General features: G+C 47.7%; 1 protein-coding gene across 4 annotated transcripts; it reads left to right on the plus strand.

Moving 5' to 3' along the window:
* The first annotated feature begins 823 nt into the window (after window positions 1–823).
* On the plus strand, window positions 824–6,220 carry LOC110910262 (calponin homology domain-containing protein DDB_G0272472-like). 4 transcript variants are annotated; one of them, XM_035984104.1, is made up of 7 exons: window positions 824–3,056; window positions 3,138–3,293; window positions 3,426–3,557; window positions 3,636–3,884; window positions 3,955–5,054; window positions 5,137–5,427; window positions 5,503–6,220. In XM_035984104.1, exons 1-7 carry the CDS (start codon window positions 2,357–2,359, stop codon window positions 5,914–5,916), a joined length of 3,042 nt encoding a protein of 1,013 aa, XP_035839997.1. In that variant the 5' UTR covers window positions 824–2,356; the 3' UTR covers window positions 5,917–6,220. The 4 variants fall into 4 exon arrangements, with proteins under 4 accessions (XP_035839997.1, XP_022010650.1, XP_022010651.1 ...); XM_022154958.2 differs by having other exon boundaries at window positions 3,138–3,557; XM_022154959.2 differs by having other exon boundaries at window positions 3,426–3,884.
* The last annotated feature ends 4,085 nt before the right edge of the window (window positions 6,221–10,305 follow it).

Consider the following 10,305-nt stretch of genomic DNA (forward strand, 5'->3'; position numbering starts at 1 on the left):
CAACGAGCGTCAAAAGTACTTCAAATTTAGATAAAACTAGTAGCAAAACATCATAATCTCAAAGATCAACTACGCATTCAGCTTGTTTAAAACCCTAATCACTTGCTTGCCCTTGATTACAGTTTTACAGGTTCACCTTTACACAAAACTAGCAATATATACCATTATCTCGACGATCAACTACGCATTCAACTCATTTAAAACCCTAATCACTTCGATTACAGTATTATTACTTCAAATTCACGGAAAACAAGCAAATATCTCATCATCTCAACAATCAACAACGGCATTCAACTAGTTTAAAGCCCTAATCACTTCGATTACAGTATTATTACTTCAAATTCACGGAAAACAAGCAAATATCTATCATCTCAACAATCAACAACCGCATTCAACTAGTTTAAAGCCCTAATCACTTCGATTACAGTATTATTATTTTAAATTTCACAAAACAGCTAGCAACATATCATTATCTCAACGATCAGCAACGGCATTCAACTAGTTTAAAGCCCTAATCACTTCGATTACAGTATTATTACTTCAAATTCATGGAAAACAAGCAAATATCTTATCATCTCAACAATCAACAACCGCATTCAACTAGTTTAAAGCCCTAATCACTTCGATTACAGTATTATTACTTCAAATTTACAAAACAGCTAGCAACATATCATTATCTCAACGATCAGCAACGGCATTCAACAAGTTTAAAGCCCTAATCACTTTGATTACAGTAATATTACTTCAAATTCATGGAAAACTAGCAAATATCTCATCATCTCAACAATCAACAACGGCATTCAACTAGTTTAAAGCCCTGAAGAAACAGAGATCTAATTAAGGTATTAATTAGATGGGTTTATGTTCCTTTCATGGAGGTTAATCTTCTTTTAGGTATTTGAGCTCCGACTGGTTACTCAACCTGCAAAACAGAACACCGTTACTCGTTAAGAGGGGAATGTGGGGGTTTCCCTCTTAACCGGGCTCCGGCGTGAGAATAAGCGATTGCTTTGAGAGTAATTAAGTAGTAAAGAGTGAGAGCCGAGAGAATAGAATGAATAACCTGAGGGATGGAGTTCTCTATTTATAGCCAGAGTGGTGTAAGAGGTTGTGGGCTGATAGGCCTTGGGCCAGAAACGGACAACGAATATGCTCTTTGCCTCGCTGGCCTCGACTGCTTAGTGGCTTCTAGATGCTCGTCGGTGCTGGCGCACCTTGATTGGAGCCACGTGTCATTGTTGTCGGCCTTGTTGTCCCTTCTGTCATCAGCAGACAAGTGGAGATCGTGGGACAGTTGTCCCCGTCTCTTGATTGGTGCCGTGTAGGCGTCCTTGTGTACTTATCGTCAGAAGATCGTGGCGCACGATTGAACAGAGCCTGCTGGACGTTCATTGGCTCTTTTTCCTGCCACTCGTACCCTGTGTACCTCTGTAGGTAACAGCGCGTCTTCTTATGAAGATGACTTTGCTTGGTGGCGACTAACCCGCGCGGGGCTAGTGTGTTCACTTATACCATTGTTTTCATGCTAAGTGTTGCTATCTGTCTTCATTATGTGCTCTTCCTCGCGCGGGGCTAAGTCATAATGTGACGTAAGTTGCGCGAGGCTGTTATTATCAAGTTGTTATGCTAAGGAGTATGGTCTCACGTGCAACCTGTTATGAGGTTTGCGCGACTTTTTGGGACCATACCCCTTCAAGTCCCCCCAGTCCAGTGCTGCACCATGCGCAACGCAAGTGGTTGGAGCTCTGGACTTGATAAAAATAAGAGAAGGGGAAGTTGTCCTTTTGGTCTTGACTTGTAAGGCGCATGTAGGAAACTGTGGTTTTCGATGCGCAGGTACTAGGCAGGTGTCGAGTGATATCTTGTTTGTCCTTTTAATCGCGCGAGGTGTTAGTAGTTTACGTATATCTGGCGCGATTCTTGTGACTTCTGCATGAAGTTACTTGCACGTTTTATGGCGGGAAACTTCGAAATTTGAACCTCTGACAGGTTGGTGAGATAAGTCGCTGAGAGCGACGCTTGAGTTGACCCCTGGCACGGATGTCATCATGCCGCCTGCGGCGGTTGCACTTCATGTCAGGAGAGTGGATGCCACGCGCGCGTGGTAACCGTCGTCCCTGCTTTTCCGCTTGACGTGGCAACCTCTCGTTGGTTGCCCCTGCGGCGAGTGCGGCACGGTTACCCATCGCATTAAATGCGATGGGTATATATATCCGAAGAGAAAGGTGAGAGATTCACTTTCTCTTCGTTTCTTCTCCCTTTTTCTCTTTGAGTCTTCATATTGTTCTTCATCTTCTTCAAACTTTCTTCAAATCTTCAAACTTTCTTCAAGTTTTTTCCAGCTTTTTCTTGAAATATGAGTGAAGAACATCAAGAAGCTCCTGTTAGTGAGGAGGGGCCAGTCCCAGTCCTGAGATGGGACTTAGGTTTATTCGAACAGATCGTTCGAAGTTTTAGGTTTCCACCGGAGTGGGATGCCCGGTACCCTGCTCAGGGTCAGACCGCGGCTGATGCCCCACCCGGTTACATTACTTTGTTCGAAGACTTCTTCCTTCAAGGAAACTTCCGGCTGCCGGCGACTAACTTCTTTGGTAGCATATTGTCCTACTACAAGTTTCATATCTCACAGTTAAGCCCACCTGGGATGGTGAGGGTGAGGCACTTTGAGTTCTTGTGTCAATCTCACGGCATTGAGCCGACGGTGAATAAGTTTCGTGTCTTCTATCAACTGCAAAGAACAATGGGGTTCTTTTCTTTTGCTAGCCGTGGTACGGCTAAGAAGATTTTGTTGAATCCTCCCAAGAGTTTCCACGACTGGAAACCCAAGTTCTTCTTCATCCGGGAGGAAGTCTTGCCAATAGCTATGCCGTTTAGGGAATGGACCGAGGTTATACCAAAGGAGGACCTTCCTATACCGAAGTCTGCTCAGTGGTATCAGCAGCTTACCGCAACCCCTAACCGGGTATTTGGGGAGAATGTTCTGGTTGCTGCCAAGATGAGTGACCAGTGGTCACCTAGTAGCAGGGAACTCCCGGTCTTGAAGATCGGGGATCAAGGTTAGATACTTTCCCCCTTTTTGTTTTGCTTCCGAGTACATTCACTTAACTGGTTTCTTATACTTTGTTTTTGTTGTGTAGAGACGCAACTCTATCAGGCTGCCTTCCCAGCCTTTGGTGGCTCCATGGGCGTTCGCCCTCTGCGCGATGATGAGGAAGGCTGGTATGACCAGATAAAAGGGAACTTCATGTTTCCTCCTGCTGACGCCTTCGCCTCGCCGCCGGATGCAACTGAAGGTGCGCAATATCCTAAACCTCGTCCGTTGCGCTCTGTGACTTCTGCTGGGAAAGAGACTTTCTATCTTTCCAGCGAGGAGTCAGTAGGGTCTTCGAATGGCGAGTTAAGTTCGTTGCCTAAAATCTTTGCAGGTGTGTTGCGCGATCTGGGGGTTGACCCAGAGGAGAAGAAGAAGAAACCTTCGAAGAAGAAAAAGAAGGCGGATGTTGAAGTGACCAGCAAGGGTCCTGGCGCCAGTCGCGCAACTACTGCTGCTGTCAAAGGTACGCTTCGCCTCCGGCAACGTGACTTAGACGATTACGTGATAATCAGTGACTCTTATGAAGGTTTATCATATGCAGCTATGGGAAAGACTGGCGCTGGTGGGTCAAAGGGCTCTGGGAGCGCGGGTTCTCGTAACCCGGATGCTGACGCAACTCCATCTCAACCTGAGGATGAAGAAGAAGAGGAAGAAGAGACTGCCCCGTTGATTGGAAGAAAGAGGGGTAGAAGCGAGGCGACAACTGGTATGGCCTCTGCGCCTGTTTCAGTTGTTATTCCCGTTGTTGGGAAGAAAAGCAAGTTGCGCTCGTTATACCAGTTTTCTCCTGGTATGCTCTTATCTCCCTTCTTTATAATTTAACCTCCTTTTGCTCAAGTGCGTTTGCTTTATTTTTGTAGAGATCAAGAAGAAGACCCCTGAAAAGGGGGTTAAGTTTGTTGAACCCAGCACGAAAAGACCTAAGGTTGCCACTGAACCTTCCGATTCTGCTGCGCGTGATGCTGCGAAAACTGCTGAAGCGCAGCGAAAGGCAGAAGAGGATCGGAGGAAAGAAGAGAGTAGGATTGCTGCGCAGAAGAACGCTGAAGAGCGAAAGCGCAAAGAAGAGGAAGAGAAAAAGAGGAAGGAGGAGGAGGAGAGAAAGCTGGAGGCGGAGAGGAAGAGGAAAGCGGAAGAGGAGAGAAAGCTGAGGGAGGAGGCGGATAGGCAGAGGAAGGCGGAAGAGGCGAGGAAAGAAAGAGCTGCCGATCAGTCTTCTGTTCAAGGGCAGTCTGGTGTCCCAAAACCTCCCCCTGCTGCGCCGATTGTTACCTCTAAGGGGTTAGGGCGCTATGTGTCTAGTGGTGCAAGCTCTGGAGGAGCTGGGGGCTATAACCCCAATGTGATAGGTGCGAAGGATACCGTCGGGGACATATATTATAAAACTTATACTGAAGAGGAACGTGGTGATGCTCCTCATCAAGCCCCTTGGAGCTTAAGGCAGAAGGATACATTTGTTGAATTTGGTCCTTCTCGCGATTGGTACTTGAACCAATTCACTCCTGGCGAAGTTAACCGTCAAAAGGCGAAGCCGCATGAAATGTTGTATCGCACTTACATTCTTGCCGAGGCTAACGCTCGATCTGCTAACCATCAGATAGTTCGTGAATGGCGAACAATGGTCAGAGAGCGCGCCGACTGGGAGGCTTACCGAGAACGTGTGCTAAAACGTGTTGGTGAATTTGAGAAGGCTAAGGCCACATTTGATGAGGAGAGAGCCAAGTTTGAGGCTGATAGGAAAGCTGAAGAGTGGGGTCGCGAGGGCCTGCAAAAGAAACTTCATAATGTGGAAGAGCAACTGGCCAAGGAGAAGGCCGAGTTCAAGCGTATATGCGCTCAAGACAACGAGCGTACTTATGCTCTTCGCCAGAAGATCGTTGGTCTTGAGGCTACAGTTGCGGACTTGACCTCAAAGGTGGAGGAAGCGCAGGGTGAAAAAACTGCCAAGCAGCAGATGGAGGTTAGTTCTACTGATTCCCGCTCTTCCTTTTTGTTTACGAGATTTCTCTAAGTCAATTCTCAAGGTGTTTGTCAATTTTTAGGTTGAGCTGACTGAAGCCAAGGTGCAATTGTCTAACAAGGACAAGGATCTCCATGCCAAGGACGTTGAGATAGCGGAACTCAAGCGTCGCTTGAATGAGCAAATCGACAGATGCGAGTCTTTGGAGATTGACCTTGAGGCTGAGAAGGTCAAGGCCACCGATGCCGAGGAGGCGCGTGCTGTCAGCACTGCGGCGCTTAACGTGGCTCAGACAAATTATTCTGAGGCCCAAGGCATTGTGGACACGCTTGTTTCTGAAGCAGAATGGATGCGCACTCGGGGAATAGTGCTGGTAAGTCCCTTTTGCCTTACCTTTTTCTTTTAACATGTTGAAGAGTTTATTCTTAATGCTCCTCTTTTGATGAAGGTTGCCAACTCCATCCTGAACGCCGGCGAGCTAGATCGCGCTGTTGCTGCTCTTACGGATGCGGCGCGTGCAGTTGGTCATCGAGGAGGTTACCTGGAGTGTGCTGATCACGTTGAGCGAATGCTGGGACAAGAATTCGATACAAGTCATTGCTCAGTGACGGAACAAGCTGATGCTGCGCTGGCCAGTGCTGAGAACTCATATGACAACCTCTCCTTGCCCATCATGGACTTGGTTGTTAGTGCCTTAAAAAAGGATGATTGGTGTCAGCGCCTCAAGGCGATCCTTGATCCACCGATTACTGTTGAATCATCTGATGAGGAAGCAGCTGGTGATGATGGCGGAGGTGATGACGATGGCGACGATGGTGAAGGGAACGAAGATGATGATGGTGAGAAGAAAGAAGACAAATAGAGTAGGTTGTTAGTTTGTTGATAGGCGTTTGTGCCTTTGTTTCTGACTTGATTGTAAGTGATGCGCTTTTGCGCAGTTTTAATGACAATGAAATGTCTTCGTTTTTTCTGTTGCAATTATTGCATTGCTGTAAAAACTTAGGTTAAATTAGCTCGAATAAATGGAAGCGTTATCTAAGTATAAGGTGGCCACCCGGTCTCGCGCTTTGTTTGCGGAGGACCTTGGAGGTGGTTTTGAACCATCTCAAAATGCTGGAGTGTTTTCGCGCTAATCAGAAGTTTAACATGCATTTGTAACGAAAAAACAATGTAATAGAACATGTCGTATGTTTTCATTCAAATCAGAAGTTGGCCCTTAGGCCTTCATACATATTTGCCAATGGCTCGTAGCCGGCGTGGCGAAACTGAAAAATGGCGCAAGGCCGAAAAGGTTACATATAGCATTTGCGCAATTGTTGCGCATTCCAAGTTCTTGGTAAGATGTGGCCATCTAAGGTGCGCAATTTGTAGGCCCCTTTGCCTAGGACCTCATGAATCAGATATGGGCCTTCCCATTTAGGTGCCAATTTCCCTGGGCGTTCCGCATTTGACGCTTCGTTGTCGCGAAAGACGTACTCCCCTGGATTGAAGGTACAAATGCGAACCCTTGTGTTGTAGTACCTTTCCAGCTGGGTTTTGTATTTGGCCTCTCTGATTCTTGCGATTTCGCGCCGTTCTTCTAACAAGTCTAAGTCTAGACGCCTTTCTGCTTCATTGTCAACCGTGTTGACCGTGGTCATTCGCGGCGAGGGCAAGCCAATCTCTGCCGGGATTACCGCCTCTGAGCCATAGACTAGGCTGAAAGGGGTCTCGCCGGTACTTGTCTTTGGCATGGTCCGATGAGCCCATAAAATGCTTGGGAGCTCATCGACCCATCCGCGCCGCCTTGTTCCTAATCTGGCCTTTATCCCTTCGACGATGCATTTGTTCACACTTTCCACTTGTCCGTTGCCTTGTGGGTGCGCAACGGAGGTGAAAGTGTGTTCAATGTTCATCTCCTTCATCCAGTTCTTAAGATCGTCTGACGCGAAGTTGGTGCCGTTGTCTGTCACGATCTTGAGCGGGAGGCCGAATCTGCATATGATGTGCTCCCATATGAACTTGCGCACAATCATGGCTGTGGTGGATGCAAGGGCTTTGGCTTCTACCCACTTCGTGAAGTAGTCGACAGCTACTATGATGAACTTTACGGCGCCGGGGGCATCCGGGAAGGGTCCTACCATGTCAATTCCCCATTGCTGAAAGGGCCATGCGGTGGACACGGGGATAAGATCATTTTTAGGCCGCAACGTTTTTGGAGCGTGCCTCTGGCAAGAGTCACACTTGCGGATCTCCTTCATTGCGTCAACATGCATACCCGGCCAGTAGTAACCGGCGCTCATGATCTTCGCGACGACCATCCTTGGTCCGGAGTGGATGCCGCAAATCCCTTCGTGGATTTCCCTTATCAAATAATTCGCGTCCTGGGGGTCCACACAGCGCAGTAGTGGTCCCAAGAAGGATTTTCGGTACAAGATACCGTTGTTCATTTCGTACTGTAGGGCTTTGTTTTGGAGCTTTCTTGCTTCCGCTTTGTTCTCAGGAAGCACCCCCTCTCGCAAGTATTGGATGATAGGGGTCATCCATGATGTCTGCCCTGTTTCGATTACGTTAACTTGGCGCAGTAAAACCGATGGGTTCTTGAGTACCTCTATCCTTACATCCTTGGCTAGATGTTGAAAGGAGGTCGAGGCGAGCTTGCTCAGGGCATCTGCGGGCTTGTTTTCTGAGCGATTGATATGTATGACTTCGTGGGTTTTGAATTGTTGGAGCAATTCTTTCGCTTGTTCCAGATATAAAGCCATGACTTCACCCTTCGCGTCGTATATGCCATTTACTTGACTGGCTATCAGGAGTGAATCCACATGTGCGCGCAAGTTTTTTGCTCCCATCTTGATGGCGAGGCGTAAGCCTGCCAGAAAAGCCTCATACTCAGCTTCATTGTTGGTGTTTTTGAAGTCGAGCTTAATGGCGTAAGTAAACTCGTGCTTTTCTGGGCTCACTAGACGTAAACCTGCTCCCGCGCCATCTTCATTTGATGCCCCGTCAGTGTAAAGCATCCAGATCTCCTCTGTTGTGTTTTCCTTGGGAGTCTCTATCATCTCGCACTCCTTGATTTTATCGGCCGGCACTTCTGTGATGAAGTCGGCGAGGACCTGCCCCTTAATGGCTGGGCGCGGCCTATACAAGATGTTATGGCCGCCCAGTTCAATGGCCCACTTTGCCAACCTGCCTGATGTCTCAGGCTTCTGAAGTATAGTGCCAATGTGGAAGTTGGTAAGCACAGTTATCACATGGCCTGTGAAGTATCGGCGCAATCTTCGGGAGGCGTGTAGTAGCGCAAGAACCAGCTTTTCCATTGTGGAATATCTTGTTTCTGGGTCTGTGAGTACCCTGCTGACGTAATAGATCGGGGTTTGCACGCCGTTCCTGTCTACCAACAATACTGACCCTACTGCCTTATCCGAGGAGGACAAGTACAGCACAAGGGGCTCTTTTTCAAACGGTGCCGTCAGCGTAGGGAGTTCGATCAGACACGCTTTCATTTGTTGAAAAGCTGTTTCGGCTTCCGGGGTCCATTTGAACTCTTGCTTCTTTACGCAATTGCGCAACGTGCTAATGAAGGGATACGACTTTGCGGCGTGATTGGAGAGAAAACGATTTAGCGCGGCCAGCCGGCCGGCTAGTCGTTGCATTTCCTTGATGTTTCTTGGTGACGGCATTCGTTCTATAGCTTGTACCTTCTCTGGATTCACCTTGAAACCGCCGTTTGTGACAATGAAGCCCAGAAACTTCCCTTCTTCCATGCCAAAGGAACACTTGGCTGGGTTTAGCTTCATATTTACGCTGCGCAATGAGTTGAACGTTTTTTCGATGTCTTTTATCATTTGGTCCTCCTCGGGACTTTTCACCACTAGATCATCGATATAAACCTCAATGTGTTTTCCGATGTCACCTGCGAAGGTTTTGTCCATCAAGCGTTGATAAGTCGCGCCTGCATTCTTTAAACCAAAAGGCGTTTTGGTGTAGCAGAATATTCCAAGATCAGTCCTGAAGGCTGTCTTGTCTTCATCTTCTAGCTTCATCTGCACTTGATGGTATCCTTTATAGCAATCCAAGAAACACTTCCATCGGTAAGGCGCGAGGGAGTCAATCTTTTTATCGATTTCTGGCAAGGAATAGCAATCCTTTGGGCATGCTTTGTTGAGATCGGTGTAATCTACACACATGCGCCATCCGCCATTTGACTTTTCCACCATTACTGGGTTCGCGACCCAGCTTTGGTATCTTACCTCTCTCAGGATTCCCGCCTTGAGCAACTCGCATACTTGCTCATTCATCGCTTTTGTCTTATCCGCGCCTAGGCTGCGCCTTCGCTGGACTTTTGGTTCTACAGAAGGGTACGTGTTTAGGCAATGCTCAGTTATGTTGCGCGGGACGCCGGTCATGTCTGACGGGGTCCAGGCAAATATATCCATGTTGCGGAACAGCAGTTGCTTTAAACGTTTTCTGATGTCTGACGAAATGGCGTGGCCAATTGTCACTGTCTGTTCTGGGTACTTGCGGTTTAAGACCCATTTTTCTGGCTCGGTCGTAGAGACCTTCGCCGCTTTTGTTGGGCGCAGCTCTTCAGTTGACATCACTTCTTTCTTGGCGTATATGATTGCTACGCCTGTCTTGGTAGGGAAACCTATTGCAGAATGAGGTGTTGAAGTCACCATGTTTAGTTCGCCTTGTGTTTCCCTTCCGATGAGTACGTCGTGTCTTGACTTCACTGGCATTACCATGAAGTTTACGGTTGTTGTTCTTGAGTGTTTCCCGTCAGAGAGCGTGACGGGGAAACTGATTTGGCCGAGAGGGAAGACCATTTCGTTGCAAAAGCCGGACAAAGGATAATCGACTGGCTCGAGTCTCGCTTTGTCTTCTTCATCGAATTGATTGAAACATTGTTCGTAGATGATGTCGGCTGTGCTTCCTGGGTCGATGAAGATGTACTCTGTTTCATAGTGACCAATTATACCAGTAATGACGACGGGTCGTGTAGCGCGAGGACCGCCGCGCACTACTGGGAATATGACTTGCTGTTCTTGCCAAGAAGGCTCGTAGGGCCGTTTGCCTTTTTCTCTCGCGGTGTATCTTGGTCCGTTGACCATGTGAGTCTCTAGCCGTCTCACCTTTTTGTGGCTGCCTTCATCATGACGCTGGAGTTGACGGGTGTCCTTGCGCGCATTCTTCACTAAATGGCTTAGCTTGCCGCTTTTGAGCGCTCTTTCGATTTCCTGGCGCAAACTGTAGCAGTCATCGGTCAAAT

The sequence above is a fragment of the Helianthus annuus genome, chromosome 15 (genome assembly GCF_002127325.2).
Source record: "Helianthus annuus cultivar XRQ/B chromosome 15, HanXRQr2.0-SUNRISE, whole genome shotgun sequence".
NCBI classification, from domain to species: domain Eukaryota; kingdom Viridiplantae; phylum Streptophyta; class Magnoliopsida; order Asterales; family Asteraceae; genus Helianthus; species Helianthus annuus.